The following is a 24675-nucleotide window of genomic DNA, read 5'->3' as shown; positions in this document are numbered from 1 at the left end:
CTGAACAAAATCATTTTCTTCTGGTACTGCAATTAAACTGGAACTTTTAGTAATTCTTCACCAAGCCCTCGTTCATTCTAGTGTACAAAGCGCCTATGTTTCATGACAGCTGGAGTTTAGCAAGAACTCTGATTAAAGCCTCATCCAGGGTAATAAACTGCCTTTGAAAACTGCTCTCATTTCAGTTACCAGTCCTTGGTTTGAACAAAGAAGTAAAACGAGAAAGCACTCGGCGAAATGAATCTCAGGAGATTTGTGATTAATTATTTATAATAAATTCACAAGATTAATAAATACATCATTTTATAGTGCCTCTTCTCTACTTTAATAAAGGCCTAGAGCTTGCAATTTGGAACGCTTGTGTCTAAATGAGGCTTTGAAATAGAAGATGTATCTTGACGTTAGCATGAAACCAGTAATTAATATATTAAGCCTCTGAAGTTAAGACTGTTTTAAGGTGCCTGATTCATTCAATGGAGATTATTTTTCTTTTGTGATTTTTAACATATTATTAGAAATGTTACTATAAATATTTTTCTTTCATGCCTTTCCTACCAGCATATTGGGTTTAAATAAAACCTAAAGTGATAATTAAATATCATTACTACCTGGGTTCAGAAAAGAGAGTGAAAAGCCAGCCATGTTTCAGGAAACAATGAAGTGCTTCTTTGGCAATAGAAGTCACCACGAATTAGTATAAGCACAATGAGTCACTGCACACATTATCAATTGGGAACACATGCCATTATGGTACAGATTTTCATTTGTTCTCTGTAGTTCATATCTAAAACTTCTTCAGTTTTGTTCAGAAGCTGAAAGTAGCTTCCTCCCTCCTGCAAATGTAGGAGTTGCCCAAAGAGCCTCCTTAGAAGGAGACTTGAAATCTGTGCATTGGTTTCCTTCCTAAGAGCTAGCTCACCTTTCCCCACCCCATCCCCCAACATTGTCTTCACGGACCCATACTCCATCTTTTTGAGTAAGTAGAAGTCAGGATTTGTTATTTTTGATAATGCTGGAAGTGCAGATCACTGACACTCTCCAGCATAGAGTGTCAGAACTAAATTTGGCTTCCCATGGCTCTGCTTGGTTTGGTTTTATTTACCGAGTACCTCCCTGGGGCAGGTGCTGTCCTAGGGCTGAGGACACCACAGGGAATGTGCTGTGGGAGCACACAGTAGGGTGCTTTCTGGATGAGCCACCATCCCTCTCCCTCCTTTCTTATATGTTGCTCTAAATAATTAAGTAAGGTCATTCCAGAGGTCTTTATTTGGCAGTCACACATTAAATTCTAGTTTGGAGGCCGAGCAGTGGATACATGACATGTATCTCAGGAGTCTGGCTCTTCTTTTTGGATTAAGAAGAGCATGGACAGACAGACACAGGTGTTTCCTGTAGGAGGGATGGCCTCACCACCACTGTGTGGTGATGTAGGTAGAAGCAAATTTAGGGTCAGATCCTACCTCCCCCTGTTGATGCCCTTTCCCAGAGTAAGAGCTTTCTGAGTGTTATGTCATCCTCTAGGACTCTGGTTTACCCCTCTCTCCACTGGTAGGGAGGCCCACTGCCTATCAGCTAGCAGTAAGAAATCACCCTTCACTGTTCTCGGGTGAGTTCCCCGTGTACTCAGCATGGGCACACGGGCCAAATAAAAACACAGTCTCCCTGAAGTTGGCTAGACTCTTCTCGTCTGGCCGCGAGGCTCCCCTTCTCAGTTTGTATCAGATAAACTGGGAGAACCAGCTTCCCGATAGAAAGAACAAGCCTGGCTGCAAGAGCAGATGGATCGGGTTCTAAACTTGGTCCTGCCATTTGGGTCTGGGATTCCTGAAGGTGAAGCAGGTGCTGCGGAGCTGTGCCTCTTCTTACAAGAGGGTTTGTGGAGCTCTGATTTCTGACTGCATCAGGAGGCTGTGCAAATTAATGAAATTCATGCCTGCAAAAGAAGTCTCCCTATATTTTTAGAATTATTACTTAACTTGAGTTCTTTGTTTTTCAGCCTATAAAGTATATGAGGTGTGGGCTGTCACTTGGGGAAATTTCTACATCACCCTGCGCTGCTTTGGCAGGCAGATTTGCATTTGAGGACTTGGTTCGGGACCAGTTTGGCATTTAAGCTTGAAACAGGGGCCGCTAAGAGGGTTTTTAAAAGAAAACTCACTTAAAACAGACGAGGGGACCATCCCTGGCAGATGAGTCAGGGCAAGCTCCATCCCATGGTGTAGGGCTTCTCTCCCTCCCTCCCCACCCCCCACTTAATCCAGGAAGCAATTCAGAATAACCCAGGAAGTGAAAGCTCAGGGTTACATAGGGAACAGATGAGGAGACAAGGCAGAAGGCTGGGCTCTGGAAAGGCAACAGCAAGAGGAAGTCGGGAGAGAAATTGGGAAAGAACATAGCACGGGGAAGGAGTGAGGGAGAGAGGAGGGCAGGAAGCTAGTTTGGGCAGAATAGCTTTTTTTCCTTTAATGTTTATTTCTCCTTTAAGCACAATATGTGATTGGCTTAGGTTGTGCTCGTGAGAAGTGTTTTCTTTCTCTGGTAATCCCAAAACCAAGATGAAAAGGAAACGATTTTAGACAGAAAGGATCTTTCAATGTGGAGGGGTAGGGAAGGATGTGCCTCTGTTCTTACTTTTATCTTTTGGGGAAAGTTCAGTCATAAAGACTTTGCCAAGTGTATGCTTAATTTGCCAAGAGGCAGGAGTGAAAGTCAAACAGATCCTAATTATTCTGGTTGTTGTGATTCTGTGTTTACCTAGTGCCTCTGCTCCAAGGTGCTTAAGATTAGGGAAAATGTAGGAGGAGAGTTGTGGTTCAGTACTTGTCACCAACCTGCTCTAACAGCCTCATAGACAATCCCCTGTGATTAATGACAAAATGAATGAAACTGTTGAGTGAGTGCACAGATAGTACAATATGTATTGAGTGGGCAAATGTGAAGGGAAAGGAAAAAACGCAAAACGTCATACCGTCTGTACAAGGATTTTCCTCTAGCAGTTGCATTGCAGTAAAATTGCCTGGATGAAGATGCATTCCACCGAGAGGTAGGAAAACATTTTTATGTGAATAACAGCAAGATCTTATTTCAAAGTAAACTTAGAGGTCCTCTGTTTTCCCTCTTCGCGGTGTTATTTGCTGTGGTAAGGCTCACTTCTCTGCTAGTGTAGGAGAGAAGCTAGGGGAGAATGTCTTGGAGCTCTGGGGTGCTTGTATAGTTTGAAAATATGATCATATGCATGTGTTCGTATTTTATGACTTGGATAATCTGAAAATCAATTTGCTTTGTCAATGCTTCCTGGATTAGAATTCCGCTATTTGGTCCCTATCCTAGGTAAGACATTGTTTGCAAATCGTGCTACTTGTGCGATGTTGGAGTGGTTGCTAAGGCATTTAAGGTACTGATGAAAGTAAGATGGTTGTCATGGTGACTGATAAAAATAAGTGTTGAAAATGCCCTGCATTCTTTCTTTTCCAGTCTATTAAAGAAAATTGAGCGGGAAACATGGAGGGAAAGTGGCGTTTCATTAATTGCCACTGTAACTCGTCTGATGGAGAGGTTGTTAGATTACAGGTAAGCTGAGTCCCCTGCTTCTCGGGTGCGCTGTGCTCCAGCTGGGAAAGCAGAGTCAGGATCCAGTCAACTTTCCGCTGGAGTTAATCATCAGCCCCCAGTACCTTGTGCAGTAGGATAATGGACTTATCTAGCTGGTTCGGAGTTTTTAGTTCATTTTTTCCCCCTTTTTCTCTCTTTTGTTTGGTGGATCGTTCTTTCAAAGCCTTAGTGAATTGAGAAGGTTCTCAGAGTCCCATGAGTAAAGGGACCTTTTTTGGTGTTTAGACTCAGCCGTTGACACCAGCAAATGTTTCGGTTTTAGGGTAAAGTCAGTGTAAACGAGAATTGTATGGTCAGGCTGCTTTCATATGAAAGGGGGTAAAAAAAAAAAAAATGAAAGGGGAGGTGGCATGCGAAGTGCACACTGTTACCTTTCTTAGATGCAATTTTTTGATTTTTAAATGATCTCAACTGTTAAAGCAGTTCATCCCCTTAAATGCGTGGTGTTTTCCTTTTAAGAATGAAACCCTAGTTCTTGTTGTTGATGGCCAGGCTTCCAGTTACTTCCCACCCCTCTGGAAGAAGATGTATAAGAACACATCTTCACCCCTCCTTCTGGGGGATGGGAAGGGGAGCCTGTCTACTGAGAGGGAGCTGCAGAAATGGTGCTCAGGAGTGTCTCACCTGAGACCCTGCAGCCTGGGGTGGCTCCCCTAGTCCCCAGAGCCCCCTTCTCAAGGGCAACTTGCGAATTGCCTTGGGTCTCTGACAATACTTGCCCCTACCCTCCCCCAGTCCCACCCCCATGGAAGAAACTGTGTTTGCCCCTAGGAAGGAAGTTCTAAGTTTTGACTCTTGCTTTTTGTTTTTAGGGACTGCATGAAAATGGGAGAGGTAGATGGCAAAAAGATTGGCTGCACAGTGAGCCTTCTGGTTAGTAAACTATTCCTCTCTTCCTCCTTGTATCCTAATGTTTGATTCACAGAATCGTTCTGTTTGTTCACAGAAATACTATTTCGATTGTTTTTAGTTTACAATGTGTTTTTATCTGGATGCTTCTTAGAAGAGCTTGGAAGTGTTTTCAAAAGAAGCACAGCGAGCTTCAGGTTGAATTAAATCCCCCAAAATGCTCAACCAGAACATCGCAGAAGGTCCCCAGCGTGTCGCCTGTCTGTGGCTGTGTGAGATCAGAGAGCGATGCCCCCTCCCATCCTGTGGCACTTTACCCTCCGGGAGTCTTTTATGGCTCTCCTAGAAAAAGGCACAACATCCCTGGATAGAGCTCTTTCTACTTCTGTGTAGACAGTTTCTGTCCTTGTTTTTATATTCATTCTACATCTTAATGAATATTAGTCATCTCTTCTTTGGTGAACAAATGACAGTTTCTGTTTAACACACTAATTTTCACTAACTTGTTTGCAAATTAAGTGTCTAATACCATTCTTGTGAAGTTTTGCATCATAACTAAGATAAGCATATTAATTGATCACCCAAAGAGGACATTTTTTAGGAGTATAATTAAATATTATGTAAGGAAAACAGGCTACCCCATGATTGTCCTGGAACACTCAATTGTATTAAAATGTCTCCTCCCTAAGTGTTAAATAGGATGGTATCCTCACCGCAGAGCTGAAAAATGACCATACATAGAGACATTCATTTTTTTTTTACATTTTAATATCAGGTATATTGATGCTCTTGGAAGTTTCCCTTAGTCAGATATGAAATACAGAAATATGTGACTGCTTTCAGGTCTAAATGTGTGAGAGCCAGGGTTTCTTTTTCGTATGTTGCAGAAGAGCTGAAACCTCACAGCTGTTCTGAGTCCTTGTGCAGACGTTCTTCTGACTCTGATGGTCGGAATCCCTCACACGCCCTGCGGGTCTCTCTTTGCCGGCACCTCAGAAGTGTCTTTTGTCCCCACTCTCATCTGTCTTGTCCTCGCTCACCAGCTTCAGTCTTTCCAGTCTGCTCTGTTTATTCCCTTCACAGCCCCTCGTCGAAGCACAGGACTTCTGCTCCTTTGTTACCAGTTACCCTAGTCCGTGTCCCTCACTGCACTAGGCTCGCCTCCAGGTAGATGCCTCTGTCCTTCCTGACCACACCCGCGGCTTGTTCCTCATTGTGAACGCCTGTCCCACTTTTCCACCTCCGAAATCAGTCACTAGAAATAGTGAGACCTGAGAGTCCTCTATCTGGCCCCATCTTGTGGTACACTTTTTGACATAATTTTTGTCATCAGACCCCACAGTGACCTCAGGCCACCGGACCAGACCCCCGAGGTCAGCCCAACTCACCTCCCATCGGAGTTCTCATGTCTAACCTTTGAGCATCATCATTACCACTTTTAAGTCTCCTGCATGTGTTTTCCCAGTGTCTTGCCTGCTGCTGCCAGCCTTTTACACATTCGAGAGCCTCAGCCCAAGCTGCCTCTGTATCCCTACCTGGTCATCAGTGTTTGGGCAGAAGACCCAGTGCTCTGTCACTTTTATTTTATTTATTTTTTTTTTAAAGATTTTATTTATTTATTTGACAGAGAGAAATCACAAGTAGATGGAGAGGCAGGCAGAGAGAGAGAGAGGGAAGCAGGCTCTCCGCTGAGCAGAGAGCCCGATGCGGGACTCGATCCCAGGACTCTGAGATCATGACCTGAGCCGAAGGCAGCGGCTTAACCCACTGAGCCACCCAGGCGCCCCACTCTGTCACTTTTAGTCTTAGTCCATCAGCTTAACCCTGGCTTTTCCCCAAAGCTGACCACAAAGTTTCATAAATAACCTCAAAGGACAACCTGTACTTTTTTCCAGAAGAATCTCCTTCCCTTGTCTCCATCTTCCTCCACAGTGCGCTCCGTGTAGAGGTTAACAGGTACATGCAGACTCCAGGTTCACTTCCTCAGTTGGTGTAGCAGAAGAGATTGTTTCTCTGGATGAAGGAATGAATGCTCTGCCTAAAATATGTGTAGTCCCCCAGTAGGAATAAGCTAGAGACCTAATAAAATCAGTGGCCCCAGTAGGATTCACTTGACACGAAGAATTTATCCTTTTGGCTTTGCATTGACCAAGAACAGTCTTTATAGAAAGTGTTAGCATTTTTTTTAAAAGATTTTGTTTATTTATTTGAGAGAGAGAGTGAGACAGAGCATACACTGGGGGAGTGGGAGAGGCAGACTCCCCACTAAGCAGAGAGCCCAACATGGGGCTTGATCCCAGGACCCTGGGATCATGACCCGAGCCAAAGGCTGAAGCTTAACCGACTGAGCCCCCCAAATGTTAACATTTTGAAAGCTATTCTAATTTCAGACTAGTATGAGAACGCTTATTATCAAAGCCAAATACATAACTTTGAAGCTAATCTTTTTAGCTTCTAGTCCATATGGAAAGTTCTTGATGTTTTCTAGTAGTAATATGGTTCTCTTCAGGTACTCACTTCCTCTTAGAGATTTTCCTTAACTCTTTGGAAGGGTTAATTCCAGATTGTCTTCAGGAGAGCTCTGGCTTCCTTCACAAGATTGAAGTTAAACTGTAGTGTTAAATTGGTAAAAATGCATAATGTTTGACATGACTCATACTAGGAAATGTAATTATTGTTTTGTTCTTTGTGTCACAAGTTTTGCCAGACATATGTGAAAAATTCTCATCTGTTGACTGGAGAGATTTTTCTTCTTCTTCTTCTTTTTTTTTTTTTTTTTTAAAGGAGAATTATTCATTTACAGAGTGATCACTTATTTTGTTCTCAAAAAAAAATGCTGCTTCTTACCAAAAAGCTATTAGAGCGAATCATCCCTTAATAATGTAAAAAGCCTGCTGTGGGGTTGTTAGACTTATGTTTACGGTACAATAGTTCTTGCTAATTAAAATGATTTTGGCCATAATAAGAGAGATGCGAATAGCATTATTTACTTAGATTTTTAAGGAATGCCAAGATCTATAGGAGACAAGAGGAAAAGGGGAGGATAATGGCATAAATTGGAAGAAAAAAAATTTTATGATGCATTCAACTAAATGTCAGTGCCTCAAGGTAAGAAGAGTTCTCATACTGAAGAATAGACAGTATCAGGTGGTGGACAGAAGGTACATTTGACAGAAGGTCCTCGGGCTTGAAGCCAAGTACCATTTAAGCAGCCACATTGGCTAGTTTGGTTCATCACCAGAGCCCTGTCTAGCTAGTCCGTTTAAAAGATTTTTAGAATTCCTGATCTTTCCCCCTTAAAGAAAACCTGTCACTCCTTCAGGCCAACAGAATTATCCCCTTATTGCCTCTCATTTTCCCTTCTTCCCCGTACCCGCCAGGATCAGTCAACAATAGTGATGGTAGTTCAGAGGGCTTGTGCAGCGATTTCGTAAGGTACAAATGATCCACCAACAAGAAGTGCCCCATTTAGAACCTCACAGCAGCCTGCTTTTGCTGGAACCTCATGTCATGTACATTTTTCTTCCTGTTTACTAAGTTCAGTGAGGTCTAAGGTATTTTGTACGATGTGGTAGAGGAGTACATGTGGGTGTTTATAGCTTATACCCTTAAAAACCCAACATAATGGGTCCAGGTAAGTCAGAGTTGAATTTTTCATCAGTAATGTTAAAACATTTTAGGGAAGATTGGTAAGCTTCAGGTACTTTCTTAAAAAATAAACAAAATATTTTCCATAAACATGCCCCTCTAATAATAGTTCGAAATCTATTGTTAATAATCCCTTTACTGGAAGTATTGAGACCCCAGCACAAGCTAGAAACTCTGAATACTACCTTACCAAAAAAGAGCATTTTCATTTATCCTCTTTTACATGATTTTTCAGGGAAAGAAAAAAAATGCTTTTACATTATTTTTACTCATCCTTACTTATATAGATCTTAGAAACTTTTTTTTCTTCAGAGCAAAATATGTTTGAAATTTGAAATTAAGCTATGCTTTGAATATCAGTGCTCGGGTTTAACAAGTGGATTAATCACTGTTATTTTTAATATATTTTTAGTTGACTAGGCAGTAAAACCAACAAAAAAATAATAGAGTGCAAAATAAATGTGAGTTGCTGGCAGTAAGGTTCCCCAAGCGTTACCAACTTATCCAATAAATTGCTAGGTAATGTTTAACATAACGATGCATTAAGAGTATAGCGCTGGGCCTCCTTCCTTAATTTTTAAAAAGACATTCGTATGGAAAAATGTGTCCATTCTTGTAGTTCCAAACATGGAACTTCACAGAGTAAAAAGCAGCTGTTTGCAAACCTGATTGTTGAGGAACAATCCATACTTGTATTCTTTTTTATAGAACTTCTATAAGACTGAACTAAACAAGGAAGAGATGTATATACGCTACATCCACAAACTCTATGATCTGCATCTCAAAGCACAAAACTTCACAGGTAATTCTGTCCTTTGGCTCCGGCTGGGGAGAGTGGGCTGGACACTGGTGTATCGTACATGGTCTGTCCTTTGCTTTGTATAATTAGAGGTGGGAACTCAAGCATTTGTCCTTTATAATGGAAATTTTCCATTGGATCTATTTTTCTAGGTACTCCATTTTAATTTATTGGCTTTTTTACTCTATCTCTCAGCATTGTTTTTTGGAGGTTGCTTTTGGGAGTACAAAATATGTATCTCACTTTTTGGAGCCTACTTACAGTTGGTATTTTACCACTTCTAGTTAAATAATGTTATGTTGTAGCTCCCCTACATATTGTGTATGCATACATTGGAAACCCCACCAGATAATGCCATAATTTTTACGTTAACAGTCATACCTATTTTATTTTTTAAAGATTTTATTTATTTATTTGACAGAGATCACAAGTAGGCAGAGAGGCAGGCAGAGAGAGAGGAGGAAGCAGGCTCCTGCTGAGCAGAGAGCCCGATGCGGGGCTCAATCCCAGGACCCTGAGATCATGACCTGAGCCGAAGGCAGAGGCTTTAACCCACTGAGCCACCCAGGCGCCCCCACAGTCATACCTATTTTAAAGAATTTAGAGGATTAAATGGTCTGTCTTTGTTGCTCATATATTTACTGTTTGTGTTGCTCATTCTTCCTTCATGGAAGTTCTCAGTTCCTCTTTGTTATCATTTTATTCAACCTAAAGAGTCTTTCTTTAAAGTAGTTCCAGTGGTGGAGGGTGCCTGGGTGGCTCAGTCAGTTGGGCTGCTGACTCTTGGTTTCCGCTCAGGTCACACTTGCACAGTTGTGGGATCAAGTCCCGAGTACGGCTCTGCGGTCGTGGTCGGTGCAGAGTCTGCTTCAGATTCTTTCTTTCTCAAATAAATAAATAAATAAATAAATAAATAAATAAATAAAATCTTCAAAAACAGAACAACAACAAAATAGTAAACCTAGCAATGAAGAATTCTCGTTGTGTTCCTTCGTCAGAGAAGTCTTCGTTTTGCCTTTACCCCTGAAGGATACATCTGCTGGTTATCAAATTCTAGGTGGATAGTTCTTTTGTTTCAGTACTTGGAAAACATTGCCCTGCTGTCTTCTGGCCTCCATGGTTTCTGATGCGAGATCAGGAGTCACCTAAATTGTGTCCCTGTGTATAATGTGTAAGGTTGCTTTCAAGACTTTATCTTCAGTTTCTGGCAGTTTGATTATGATGTATATGGTCATGGCTTTCTTTAAGATTATCCTGTCTGGGTCCACAGTGTTTCTTGAATTTATAGACTTATTTCCTTCACCAGATTTGGGAGGTTTTCTGGCATTATTTCCTCAAATGTATTTTCTGCACTGGTCCTCTTTTGGAACTACAAGTGACATGAATGTTAGGCCTTTTGGTATTCTGTAAATTCTTGGGTCTCTGTTCATTTTTCTTTCCCAGTTTTTCTTCTTTCTTGTTCAAATTAGATCATTTCTGTTGATCCGTATACAAGTCGATTGGCTCTTCTGTGCCATTTCCATTCAGCTACTGAACCCTTCCAGTGAAATTTTTTGTTACTGTATTACCCATTTGTAAAATTTCTTTTACTTTTTTCTTTTCTTTTTCTTTCTTTCTTTCTTTCTTTCTTTCTTTCTTTCTTTCTTTTTTCTTTTTTCTTAGTTTCCATTTCTTTATAGGGAACTTGTATCTTTCTGTTCAAGAGTGTTCACTTTTACTTGAAGGAGCGTGGTTATAATAACTTCTTCATAGTATTTCTGTAAATCCAACAGCTGAATCTTGGGGTTAGCCTCTGTTAATTGCCTTTTTCCTTGGAAATTTTTTTGGTTATCCTGTTTCTTTGAATGTCAAGTCATTTGGGGTTGTTTCACGAACGTTTTGAATATTATGAGACTCTGGGTTCTGGTGAAACCTGGAGAATATTGAGGGTTTTTTTAATTTCAGCAGATAGTCCAATTAGATTCAAACCTCAAGTCCTAAACCACCTTCTGAAGGTTGTGATTCCAATGTTAGCTTAGTTTTCAAAGCCTTTCCATACTGTTCTGGTCTGTCCCACATATATGTCACCTGGAGAGAGCCTGGGACCTAACCAGTGGTCTGTACCATAGTTCATGTCTCAAAATCTTTGTTATATTGATTCTTGTCTGTTCAATATACGTGCAGCTTGCAAGTGAGCTCAGGACATTGTACGCAACATTTAAAAATCCCTTTCTCTCTGTGATCTTCCTCACTTTTACTATCTCCCAAGGACTCCTTTTCCTAGCACTCTCACTTAATCTGAAGCAAATTAGTAAAAGCCAAGACTTGATCCTCCCTACATTGGGATGCATTCCCGACAGCTGGTCTTCTGGGGGCCAAGCACCAAACATAAAAAAACCCATGGACGCCTCTGCTGCCATGATGCCCACACTGTGCACTCTGCAGCTTTGCGCTAGTTCCCAGGACTCAAAGGAAGCTAGAAGGGTCAAAAGGACTCCAAACCCCAGGAGGGTTCTCTTCTCAGTCCTCTGACCAGAGGAGCTTTCCTGGGGAGCTTTTTATGTCCGTTTCCCTTTGTAGTTCCAGGAGACCAGGACAGCGAAGCCAGGAGATATGAAAGGCGAAAAAATAAAAACCGCAAACTCACTATTCTATGGTCATTCTTTCAGTATTGATTTTCTTACTCTGCCCACCTTCTCTCATTTACTCTTCAGAGTCTTCCAAGAGTTGCCTTATATATCCTGCCTAGGGTTTTTAGTGGGGGAAAGATACGATGCAAAGAGCTCACATATCGTAACCAGAAAAGAACCCTTTAACTGAATGTAGGAACTATAAATCTGAGTCTTTTGCCGCACTGTTCTTCCCAGGAACTCCTGAATTGTGGCCTCTTCTCCAGCTTTAAAAGAAAGTGATCCTTTCTGAAATGGTCCTTGTGTGGCCAAATTTTAAATAATGCTTCCAGCTATAATTTCCCTGTATCGATTAATGCATCTCTGTTTCTCAGTGTGGAGACCTTGATGTGCTCTTTGGTATCTCTGAGCCTCCCTCAAATAATCAGTCACCATTTTCTGGTGATTTCCCTTCTTAACAATCTCTCAAAGCCACGTCCTTTTCACTGTTCCCACTCACTCTGCCTCAGTTAGGCCTTCATCATCTCACACCTGGGTTGTTTCCTCCCCCCCCCACCCCGCCCCGCTCCCCGGCTGTTTCTTAATTAGCACCAGAACAGGGGACAGAAACTACAGCCTGCAGACCAGCCACCTGATTTTGTAAAGAAAGTTTTATTAGAACTCAGCCACACCCACTTACGCGGCCATTGTCTGTGGCTGCTTTTGCGCCTACAAAAGGCAGAACTAAATAGTTGCAATGACCATATGCCAGATTATAAATTATTATAACTGTAACTGTTTTACTGCCTGGCCCTGTAAGGCAATTTTACCAGCCCCTTCTCCAGATATAACCATTTTCAATTGGTACAGTTTCTAAAGAAAAAAGAAAAAAAATAGTTCAAGCTCTTTATGCAAGGTCTATCATGGTAAAACCATTACCAATCTGTGCAGCCTCATCTTACCACTCGGGGCTACATTCCCTGTCTTCATCCTTCAGGGCATGCGTCTTTACCATCTTTTCCTGGAATTCTTTTTCCTTTTCTTTCCCACAGCAACTCCATGCCCCGCCCCCCATCCCTCTCTCTTGAGCTGAGTTCATGGTTCCAACTCTTTTTCATCTTTTTCAAATTTCATTAAAGCACTGACCACATTGTTGTTTTGTTTTTAGATTTTAATTATTTATTTGTCAGAGAGCACAAGCAGGGGGAGAAACAGGCTCCCCACTGAGCAAGGAGCCTGATATGGGACTTGATCCCAGGACCCCGAGATCATGACCTGAGCTGAAGGCAGCCTCTAACCAACTGAGCCACCTAGGCGCCCCACCACATTGTTTTTAATAGTTATATAAGGGGTGTGTTATGTGTGTATGTGTTTGTGTATGTTTCTATGCATACACAGGTAGGTAGAAGTATCTCCAGTTAAAGGGTGAATTCCTTGAAGACAGGGATGATGTTTTCTTCTTCTTAGTGTTCTCATTTTAGTACCCAGCCATGTGAGATTTTTTTTTTAAGATTGTATTTATTTATTTGATAGAGATCACAAGTAGGCAGAGAGGCAGGCAGAGAGTTGGGGTGGGGAGCAGGCTCCCGCCGAGCAGGGAGCCTGATGTGGGGCTCAACCCCAGGATCATGACCTGAGACGAAGGCAGAGGCTTTAACCCACTGAGCCACCCAAGCGCCCCCATGTAAGATTCTTTTTTCTTTTTTTTTTAGAGAGAGAGGGCAAATGCATGAGCATGGGAGTAGTGGGGGTGGGGACAGAGGGAGAGAGAGCATCTCAAGGCCTGATACCCAGTGTGGAGCCTGACACTGGGTTGGATCTCAGGACCTGAGATCATGACCTGAGCTAAAACCAAAAGTCTGACGCTTAACCCACTAAGCCACCCAGGCACCCCTACAATGTGAGATTTAAATAAATGCATCACCAGTAAATTTACTCAGTTAAATTTTAAAACCTACAGAAATTTTTCTCCTTCAATATTGGTTATATATATCTTCACACAGAGGTGCTGATGGTTTTGATTAAATAGACTAAGATTTTGGAGGTATGTTGTCTGAAAGTTTAAATGACCATTTTTATAGTAGTTAGTAGCCACATTTTGAGCTAGTTTTTATAGCAAAGAAAACCACCTAGTGGAGTTATTTTAAAGTCCATTAAAAAAGAAATGAGGGGGCGCCTGGGTGGCTCAGTGGGTTAAGCCGCTGCCTTCGGCTCAGGTCATGATCTCAGGGTCCTGGGATCGAGTCCCGCATCGGGCTCCCTGCTGAGCCCGCTTCCCTCTCTCTCTCTCTCTCTGCCTGCCTCTCCATCTACTTGTGATTTCTCTCTGTCAAATAAATAAATAAAATATTAAAAAAAAAAAAAAAAAAAAAAAAGAATGAGGGAGGAAACTAAGGACAAGCTCTTCCAGCTATGTAACTGTTCTCTGAAACAGAGTCCAAATCTGTCTGATTATATTTTAGAAGTGGGCAAATTGGTTTTCTTTAATTTGTTTACTGAACTTGCAGTATTTATTTTCCCCAAAGTCATAAGAAATAAGTCCTCCTCACCTACCACATTATACTCATTTCTCCTCTGTCCTCATTTTTGTGTGTCCTTGAAGAAATTGAAATTAATGGGGAAACTTTTCTATCTTTAGAGCATTCTGTTTAAATGGCTTTAACCCTTTGCAGCCTTTTGTGACGGTGCTCTCCATTCGTAATTTATGCCTTATCTTCTCATGTTTTGTTTTTTCTTGTCACATGTGGGTGTCCTCACTATACTCTTGTCACGATGATGGAGCAAGATGGCCCATGTTTAATTATGTGGCGGTGCCTTTTGTTCAAAATTCTAAGTACTTTTTTAAAAACTGCTGGAAATTTGCGATGTGATTCATTCTTCCCTCTTCAGTACATACTGTTGTTGTCTTAAGATGCAAAAGTATAAATATCCGATGTATTGCAATAAAACATCTACAGTTTGCTAATGTGTTTAAAATCTGTCACAGTATTGTCCTATGTTGGTCACACCTCAAAGGGTATATCTGTTTGCTTTTGTGGAAAGTTTCTGTAGCTTCCTTCACACACCTGACCCCTGAGAGATATCATCCTTTTCCTGAATCAGTTTCTGAGACAGGTGTCACTTACTCCACGCCTTTCCATGTCACCATTCTTGTGATGCCTTGCCAATCCCAGCTTGCCCTCCCGGACTCGGTGACGGCATACCCACTCCCCATCTACCCCTCGTCCCTGGACTGCCCCAGGGCAAGCATGATTTGGAAAGCAGTTGAGATGAGCTAAAAATGCTTTGTTGCCTCCCACCCTTGTAATTTTTTTTATTATGGTAAAATATACGTACCACAGAATTTACTGTCTTACCCGTCTTTAAGTCCGTTGGCACGTCGTGAATTCCCGTGGTTGCACAACCATCCCCGCTCCGGCTCTCCAGAACTTTATCATAGGCGCAAACCAAAACCGTGTACCCATGAAACAGTAGCTTCCCATTTTCTGCTCCCTCCAGTCCCTGGCATCCACCATGCTACTTTCTGCCTCCAGGAATTTGACCTTCATAGCTCTTTCAGTCACCACCTGTGGGCAGCTGAAGGCTTCAGCTGGAGGAAGGGGTGCTTGGTCATCCTTTTCACTGTGAAATGATTAGCCGCAAGGATATTTTTTTGAAATCTCAGGTATTGGGGGAGAAACAAAAGAAAACTGAGAGACAAAAGTGATCATTCCAGAGCTGTGTATTAAGAGAAAAAGGAGCTATTCCACAGTACAGGGCCAAATCTTGAAGGAGAGAATCTTTGAAGGCCTGCAGGTGTCACCTCTGTGGTAAATGAAGGGAACCGTGGATTATTCACGTAGACAGAGGAACAAGGACACACACAGGGCTTTGTTAGATGCTGAGCATTTGTTATAAGGCTGTATAAGGAATGAAAGATCAGGAAGTCCTCTCAGGAGGCCCCAGGAAACTAGAAGCTCCTCAGACCCAGCGCCCATCTCACCATTATTATTAGCATTCCTGTCCCATCAAAACCAGTCTTCATGGCTGGCAACCAACGGTGTGGCCATTCAGCTCTGTTTCTGCAACTGCCCAGTTAGCCAGCACCCTTTAGCGGATACTCTCCTCTGTCCGCCTCACATTCACCTTCCACAAGATAGAATTTGGCAAGTGTCCATTAAACGGAAGGTGCCTCTGTCCCTGTATGGGCAGCTTTCTTGTACCGCTGCCTCCGGATAAGGAGGCATTGTGTTTCCTTCAGCAGAAGCCTCTGATGGGGCCAAGGGACTCCAGCCACGGAGGCTGGAGGCTTCTCAGGAGAAAGCGCTGAGCTCCATCTTATGTGTGCTGTGTGGAGGGACACTGGGAAATGTGAGCAGAGGTTGGTAGGGACCAGATCGTGGCCAGCCTACTCTGTCCCTTTCTGAAAGCTACATTTATTGTTAGCTGTTGCAAGTCACGGGCTGCTTGGAACCAGGGGAGCAATACGATCCTTTGCAGTTGAAAGGTCAGACTGGTAACAGTGTGCAGACTGAACAGAGGAGAGTAAGGGACTGCTGGTGGACTATGAAAGCTTTTGCAGTTATTGAAGCCAGGAGACTAAGCTCACCAAAGGTAATCACAAAGAAAAAAGGCCAGAGCCTGTGCCTCACAGGACTTGCACAAGTAAAAGGCAAGAGAAAAGGGATAGGGACCCAGGCCTTTCTTATTACAACTTCATGTTACACACTGAGATGACCACATTGTGGTAATAGCACTTAACCTGCTACTTGGGAGCTTTATGTATAGTTCCTCTTAAGGCAAATAAATGAAGACTAAGAATGACCATTTATTGATATTGTGTTAAAAGCTACTATTACATTTTTTTAAAAGATTATTTATTTATTGAGGAGGGAGAGAGCTCGAGCGGGAGGGGCAAAGAGAGGAGAGAGACTCTCAGGCAGACTGCACTGAGCATGGAGCCCCACGCAGGGCTGGAGCTCATGACCCCGAGATGATGACCCAAGCTGAAATCCACAGTCGGGCACCCAGCCGACTGTACCGCCCTGGCACAAAATACTACATCTTTAAGAGACATACAGGGATGGTCATTAAATGGATTAATAACTTAAGGGTTCGTCTACTTTATTCCGTTTAATAAATGAGTTGGCCATTACAATATTAAAGGAAAAAAAAATAATTATTGTAGTCCTTCATCAGTGACAGAGGAACTCTGGTTCCTATCGATCTGCTTGGCCATAGTTAAGATTCAGGAAGAGATCTACAGAATGGCAAGTATTCTCTTAAGGACACTACCTATGAACTGTGCCTAGCCTGCGGATTACTATTTCCATGTGTGTATACAGAATACCACCACTTTACATGTTTTCCCAAGAAATCCCAACTGCACCAACACGTAATGACTTCAGTAACCATTACTAAAGATTCTGGGGGCCAACTGAGGGTTGTATCACACAATGCACAACAGTCCTCTCTCTGTAAAGAGAGAACTTTTTCAGCCTTTTATTATCAAGAAGAATTTAATTACCATTTCTTGTTTCCTAAGCACACCCTTTGGAAGATGCCTGTAGCCTCCCCCAAGGGATTTACCAGTGAACATCCCCAGCAGTCAAAGGCATGTCTCCCTGTTCCTCTGAATGAGCTCCAACAATATATCCTCAAACATTTTTATGATGCCAGCAGCATAGAGGCGTCGTAGAAATAAGGAAGAGGGATGGGAAGGAAGAGAAGGCAAGAAAGAGGGAAAAGAGAAAGAGAGAAATGGGGGTGGGGTGGGGATGAATATAGGGAGCCAAAAGATGAAATGCAAATCTCTGAAAATTCCATCTTCCAGGGGGAAGTCATCACTTGTGAACTGGCTCTTGCATCTGTTGTGAACATTTTTCTTCATTATCATGAAATTCAAAAAATGGTTTTTGCAATTTGCCCCAAGCCAGCTGCATTTGAGGGGAAGCTGTTTGGGATCCTGTCTTGATCATTTCCTTCCCACTCAACTTTCAGAGGCTGCATATACTCTCCTATTATACGATGAGCTGTTGGAGTGGTCGGATCGGCCCCTCCGGGAGTTCCTGACCTACCCCATGCAGACAGAATGGCAACGCAAGGAGCACCTGCACCTTGCTATCATCCAGAATTTTGACCGAGGCAAAGTAAGTAGCCTTCCCCACCCATGGTCTCTCTCAAGGCGGTTGTGTTGGTGTCATGTTTCCATTCATTCATAGTTTTTTCATGTCCACCTCCTCAAGCCAGGTACCCTCAGATTTTAATGAGGATTAAAAATACCCAAGAGTTTGCTAAAATCCCCAGGTCCCACCTCTAGGCATTCTGACTGGGTATGTCTGGCATGAGGCAGGGGATTTTGTGGCTTCAACAAGGACTTGACATTGCCGTGTGTACAAATTTGGGGCCATACTTTGAGAAACACTGGTCTGGAGGTTTTGACACCTACGCATTTGATTCTCTGAAAAACCACCCCTCAGCTACCTCCCCAAATTAGCATGCATTCTGCCCCATTCCACTTTTTTGGTAAGGGAAGATAAATGAAACTGACTTTGTTTAAAGAATGTTATGGCATCCCATCATATATTTAAAAGATCCCACTGACCTGATGATGCCATTCAGCCCATTACCTCACTCCACTCTGTCTCCCTCCTCAAGGGCTTACAATACCCTTTAGGAAAACTTAAGGATCTGACCACAGTTGTTTATTTGATTTGAACATTTGGGTGCTTTGGTGATACGTGTCTTAGATTTAAATATATCTCCCAAAATGCCAAGGTTAAACAGGAGACGAAAATACAAACAGCGGCTGTCCTTTTACAAAACATAATTGCATAACTTGATGCAAGGAAATTGCCTCTTTCCTATCGTCCTTTATTATGTATCTAAATACCCTGACATATGATTTGTTACATTAATAGCAAGGAAATGCCTTTGTGTCCTCCTCCAGTGAAGTTTCCATCTATAAGCTGTTATAAAATCCTGTTGTGCTTGTTTTGGCCCTTCAAAGGGTTTTTCACTAGATCGGGGGTTACAAACGATGGCCCATGTGTCGAATGGCTCAGCCCCCAGCATTTATGCACCACCCACATCCTAAGAATTGCTTTTACATTTGAAAGTGTTTGAAAGATATGGCAAGAAAAAGAATATCTGACAGATGAAAATTACATGAAATTCGCATTTCGGTGTTCCTAGATAATAATGTTATTACAGCACAGACACGCTTATTCACTGTGCCTGCTTTTGTGCTTTAATGGTGGAGTTGGGTAGTTGTGACAAGGACCGTGTCGCCCACCAAGCCCGAATTATTTACTGTCTGGCCTTGTGTAGAAAAAGTTTGATGACCCTTGGGCTAGAAGAAAGAATTTTTGCATTTCTGCCGAGAGTAACCAGCTGGGTTAGATCCTCACAATTTACAAGTGCAGTTGAGCCAAGCAAGGGCTCGAGCATGCCAGCTGTGGATAATTGGGCCTTAGGGGTCAGTGGTAATTCCCCCCTTAGCACCGAGGGCCCGTTTATTCATCTACTTGGCCATTGTGGAACTGTAGTTATTTCAAGATGATGATTCTGACATGGTTCCAGAAAATGTTTGCACACCATATGTTCATGCCTGTTGTGGTGGATTGTATTTTCTCACTTCCTAAAGATTTTTAATAATTTACATGTTAATTGCATGCTGGTATCAAGCTTCAAGTGGCAGTGGTACTATTCAAGGTAGACTGTAGAGATTAAGAAGTTAGACCTGGTGTTCTGAAAGCAGTCCCACTCTGTCCTCTGGGTGGAAATGAGTGAATGTTGTGGGACCATTCATGTTTGTATCATTTGTTTGTCCACAGTGTTGGGAGAATGGCATCGTCTTGTGCCGGAAGATCGCGGAACAGTATGAGAGTTATTATGACTACAGAAACCTGAGCAAGATGAGGGTAAGGAGCCTGGATGCACGCCCATCAGGCAAAGGCATACTTTTGTCATTCACTTTCCAGTATCGTTCTGTAAAACTAACTTTGTGATCATCCCGACCTGTCGTGCAGAAAGCTTGTTTAAGGGAAGTCTTTCCTCTGCAGCGTACTCAGTGTTAAAACAGAGAAACAGCGAAGGCTTCTAATTAGTACATGGAAGTGAGCCTTTGATCTCTTCTAAACATCACGTCTGCAGTGTGCAATCTAATCCATGATTGATTCTTTTCGTTTGCTGAGAAGTCTCTGTGCTGTTTGAAGAGACGCTCGCTTGTCGGCAAATCTCTACCACAATGTACCATTCTTAGACCCCAGTCTGCACAAACAGTAGACGTGGCTAGCTGACCCATTTCCGACCACTTCAAGGCTAAATTCTACAGATGTCTTCTTTCTTTAGCTGTAGCAACATGTGTTATGTGCGATACCAGAACCAAGGGCTTGGTACCCAAGAACCCAGGGAGTTCAGTATTCTGTGCTCCTGAACCAAACATTTTGTCCCTTCTTTTCTTTTCAGGTTCAAATGGGTCCCTCTTGCTCCCTGAGTCCTTACTCTTCAGAGCCATGATCATTTTGTGTCCTCTTATCATACTTAAGTTCTGCAGGGTTTCTAAAATAGAAAGATTATAATGTTGCCTTTTAATTCTGCAGTAGGGGTTTATGAGATGAAATTGTCAACCTTTAACAGCTCGTAAAACCCCATACCCCACAAGTAGCTCACTCAGCCTGCAGGAGCTGGTATAGTATTTCATGCCAGAAGTTCATCAATGTTTCTCCTAACATGAAAATCAACGAAGAAGAAAAAAAAACAAAAACCTTGTTTCAACTTCAGTCCATCATGCTAGCTCTGGCAGGCACTGCGGTTCTATATAAAAACATGTCTGTGCTTCTCTTGGCATACACCCCCTGTAACAGAAGCGAGGTTATAGTGTTTACCCGGGAGAGCCCTTGGGTACCATAGTCACTCCGATTTTTATAAACCGAGAGCATTACACTTCATGCCAACTGCTCTTTGGGGTGCTGTTAGTGGAGGCAGGGGGAGGGGGAGAAGTTTTCAAGAGCAATATTAGTCTTTCTCTATAAACCCTGGGGATGATAATACCATGAATGGAAAACCATAAGCTTTATGTGCGTCATAGTGCCGACATTGTTAGAGATACACTTAAGAGTTTTCAGCCCAGACAGCACTTTGCATGATGGGTCTCCTCGGGTTCGGTTTATCCCTGTTCAGCCTGTGCAAGCTTGCACCTTCCAAATGTCCTGAATTACCATGACCAAGAAGAACCAAATCCACAGGTGAGTACATCTAGTGCTAGAATTTTCCAGAAAGATTGGGCCTCTAATAGTTCATTCATTTTTTTAAAAAAATTCATGTTCATCTTCATTTAATTGTGAAGAAAATATTTTCTTGATAGGCTTTGTGCATAGAAATTATTTTCTTTGGTGAGAACGTGGAATAATATTTGATCCTTTAAAGGCAGGGTCAGCAACCTGTAGCCAGTGTAACTGGCAGGACTGAGCGGTTATGACAGGGACCATATGGCCTGAAAAGCCTATATTCTTTATTCTCTGGCCATTTCCAGAATCATTTTGCTGATCCCTGCCTTAAAGCATAAAAAGGGAGTTAAACCTTCTTTTCTGAAAACTGAACACTACAATTAAGTTCTTCTTCATAAAGAATAAATATCCTCTTCTAGAAACAGGGAGAGCTGAAGGATGAGGTAAAATTCTTAGAATTCTCTTCTGCTTTCCTAGATGATGGAAGCCTCTTTGTATGACAAGATTATGGACCAGCAACGTCTTGAACCAGAGTTCTTCAGAGTTGGATTTTACGGGAAAAAATTTCCATTCTTCTTAAGAGTAAGTTAATACACTATTTAATTTGTTGTTATACTTCTAAAATAGATATGCCACTCAAGAAAACCAAGATGTTTGAAGACATTTTGTCCTTTTAGAACAATAAGAGATTTTCCTTTAATGTTTTTAGTGTGCAGACACCGTACTAAATCTAGAATACCTTGTTTTGAATAATTTCCCAAGTTATCAAACAATAGTTTTATTTTTTTTTTCTAAATTTCTAAATGCACTATATCTTATGAGCAGTCTTTGGTCACTATAGCTGCTCCCCTGTGGGACTGCTGTTTACTATTCTGTGCAGTCTGTGATGTCCATAGAGTTAGCAGCAGAGAAAAATGTCAAGGCATTGCAGGTGACATAAAACACTGCAGTCTCACGTCCCGTAGAAACTCCCTCCAGAATCACGTAAAGAGCCCAGTTAGTGGTTTTGTGAAAAGGTAAATGTCACCCAGCCAAGAGATGCTATTTATTGCTAGTATAAACTAATTCTACTAAAGTAAGTCTTCTAGACACTAAGGTACCTTGTGGATCATAAAATACTTGACTCTGTTCTTACCATTTTTTACATTGTGCCAAGTTGTATGTTACAAGCTTGAAGGCTTATCTTAACCCTTCATGGTATAAAATCTTACTTACACTTACTTATATGAGAAGAGAGGAAATGTACCTCCCCACGTAACTGAGGAAAAGTTTTGGGAATACTTTAGAAATTGAGTGAATTCATTCCAAACTCTAAATCTCAGCATACAAATGCTTTGGTAACTGTGTGGCCCTGTATCCTGCTGTAACTGCCAGCACTTATGAATACGTATAAGACGGGGGTACTTGGAGGAGGAGGGAGAAGAGGAAGACTGGACTTTGTTATTTGTTATTAAACAAACAACTTTAACTTGTCTCCCTTTTAGAATGAGAGTTTTATATGTATTTGTTAATTTATATATTTACCTATAAAGTTTGTATGTATATACATGCACACTAAATATAGAACTAGAGCCCACATTTTCCAAACACCATGAGCAAAAATTCATTTTAGTGTTACATTGAGCATACACTCAAATGACATGTTGGTTGAAGGGACTGTGTATTTTGGTGCCATGCAGACGTGAGTCAAATCTCCTTGTTGGGTTAAAAGGGAGTCTGCATGTTGGTGTAGATGGTCACAAAGCTGACTCTGCAGATGGACCTGAGGACAGAGGAAAGCTTGATTCTGGATCAAAAACAGAGATAAATTTAGGACACTTGCTGACTTTGAAAGACTGAGTTTTGAAAGTGGACATTCTAGGCCAGGGCTGTCATCAGCAGCCCCCTTCCTAGTGTACATGGCCAGGATCCTTGTGGTGGGAGAAGGGGGCCAGTCTAGCACAGAGGGCTGGAGACCCCACAGGAAGGTCCAGACGTGACTCTGGTGCAGCACATCCCCTTCCTTTCTTGGCTCAAAATCAGGCAAAGTAGAAGATTACTTTTTCTTCCTCATGATACTCAGGGTACAGTGTTTATAATTCATAATATTGCCTACAAAAGTATTTTAATTTCTTTTAAAGATCAGAAGAAAAAAGTGAGGTTTTTTTGGCTGAAGAACTTGTTATAATGTATATTAACTTGTATATTATACATTAGATTATGTATTTATTTGTCCCTATACCAAATCAGTCTCTCAGTATGACTTTTAATACATTTTTATAGAGGAAGGGGCCTGCAAAAGTCATATTATAGTCATAATGTGGTCATATTGATCAAATTCTGAGTTCAGCTAGCAAGTGCACTGTGAAGTATCTTAGACTTAGACCCATTTATCTTATAAATGAAACCGTGATAATTAAAAGTGTAAAGCTTTTTTTTTTTTTAATCAGAAGTAGTTTAGGAGCCACAATTTTAAAGAGAATTTAGCAAAGTAGAAAACTGAATTGGCTAATAAAATAAATTTTATTACAAAGTCGATTGGAATAAATCAACCTATGTTAATAGTCTTTTCAAAACAGCATTTTCTGTTGGGTTTTTTTTTTTTTTTTGCCATTTTTGAAGAAAATGGCATTTTCTTCAAAACGAAGAGAAGGGTCACCCTCTATTGGTTTCTAAAGGGCACCACACTTTTCAGAATTATGGGGCTGGATCTCTTTTTAGGAAATCAGATTCTAGTCTGTCCATCAATTAAAAAACAAGCAAATATCAACATTAAAGATTTCCTCATTGATAAATTCCAAGATAATTTTTGAAGTTGCAATAAATTAATACATTTATATAAGCATATGATCTAAATAGTTTTTTTTTTAACCCTTATGAAAAATTGACCATCTCTTTATGCACAGGGTATCTCTGAGTAGTGATTTGTCTGAAGAGAATGACCAAGGTCAAGGATGAGAGATTGACTTTTCATTGTATGCTCTCTACTGTTTGGGTTTTTGTTTTGTTTTGCTTTGTTTTGTTTTTACCAGAGATATGTATTTCCTTTTCAGAAGAAAAAGACAATTAAAAAAATTTAAGTGTGAACAAATGTGACCCAGCAATTCTACTCCTAGGTATATACTCAAGAGAATTGAAAACATATGTTCACACAAAGAACTCTACACAAATGTTCATAGCAACATTATTCACTATTGCCAAAAACTAGAAGCAGCCCAAATATCTATCAGCTGGTGATGAATGGATAAACAACATATGGTATATCTATGCAGTGGGATATTTAGCAATAAGGAAGGAATGAAGTACTTACATATGCTACAAAGTGGACGAACCTTAAGTACATGTTAAGTGAAAGAAGCCAGTCACAAAAGACTACATGTTGTATGATTCCATTTGTATGAAATGTCCAGAATGGGCAAACCCATAGACACAGCAAGTAGATAAGTGGTTTCAGAGGTCGGGGGTTGGCGGAGGAAACAGGGAGCGACTGCGCATGGGTACGAGTTTCTCTTCAGGGTAATGAAATGTTCTCACGTTCAATAGTCGTGATAGTTGCTCTGTGAATATACTAAAAACTTTCAAAAGGGTATATTTTATGGTATGTGAACTGTATCTCAAAGCTGTGATTTAAAAAAAAAAATGTATTGATGGGGGAAATGCTTCATTCCTTTTCATTTCTTGACAACTCCATTGTATCCCCAAATTCATTTCAGGATGACTTCCTAACACTGCTGAATGATTATATGCTTAAAGTAACCCCTGGTTTTATAAACTGCTATAATATGTAAGCATTGCCTTAAAAAGGTTGTAGTTATTAGAGTACTTGGATATTTATTTGGGGACTTCTGTAATATGCACCATAGATATATGTGCATGGTCTTATTGTATCAAGCAAATTTATTATCTTTTGAGTAGAATAAAAAATATATAGCATCAGAAGGTATACCTTCTTTTCTGTAGAAAGTCTTAAACACAGGATTGTGTGGGGGTC

At 41.3% G+C, this 24675-nt stretch overlaps 1 protein-coding gene across 3 annotated transcripts in view; it reads left to right on the top strand.

The window, feature by feature from the left end:
• The window catches only part of DOCK4 (dedicator of cytokinesis 4), a 437391-nt gene that overhangs the window by 371836 nt on the left and 40880 nt on the right, over window positions 1–24675 (top strand). For 2 of the 3 annotated variants that reach the window (XM_004741945.3, XM_004741943.3), the window contains exons 33-39: window positions 3304–3330; window positions 3475–3570; window positions 4425–4485; window positions 8818–8911; window positions 17476–17624; window positions 19311–19397; window positions 21183–21287. In XM_004741945.3, coding sequence (XP_004742002.2) covers window positions 3304–3330; window positions 3475–3570; window positions 4425–4485; window positions 8818–8911; window positions 17476–17624; window positions 19311–19397; window positions 21183–21287 — 619 coding nt within the window. The remainder of the gene's footprint in view (window positions 1–3303; window positions 3331–3474; window positions 3571–4424; window positions 4486–8817; window positions 8912–17475; window positions 17625–19310; window positions 19398–21182; window positions 21288–24675) is intronic. The other variant, XM_004741944.3, reaches the window with a different exon arrangement.

The sequence above is a fragment of the Mustela putorius genome, unplaced genomic scaffold, assembly GCF_011764305.1.
Source record: "Mustela putorius furo isolate JIRA1106 unplaced genomic scaffold, ASM1176430v1.1 tig00003845_pilon_pilon_pilon, whole genome shotgun sequence".
Lineage (NCBI taxonomy): Eukaryota > Metazoa > Chordata > Mammalia > Carnivora > Mustelidae > Mustela > Mustela putorius.
Note: the sequence above shows the minus strand (reverse complement) of the source record. Positions and strands in the feature narration are given on the sequence as shown.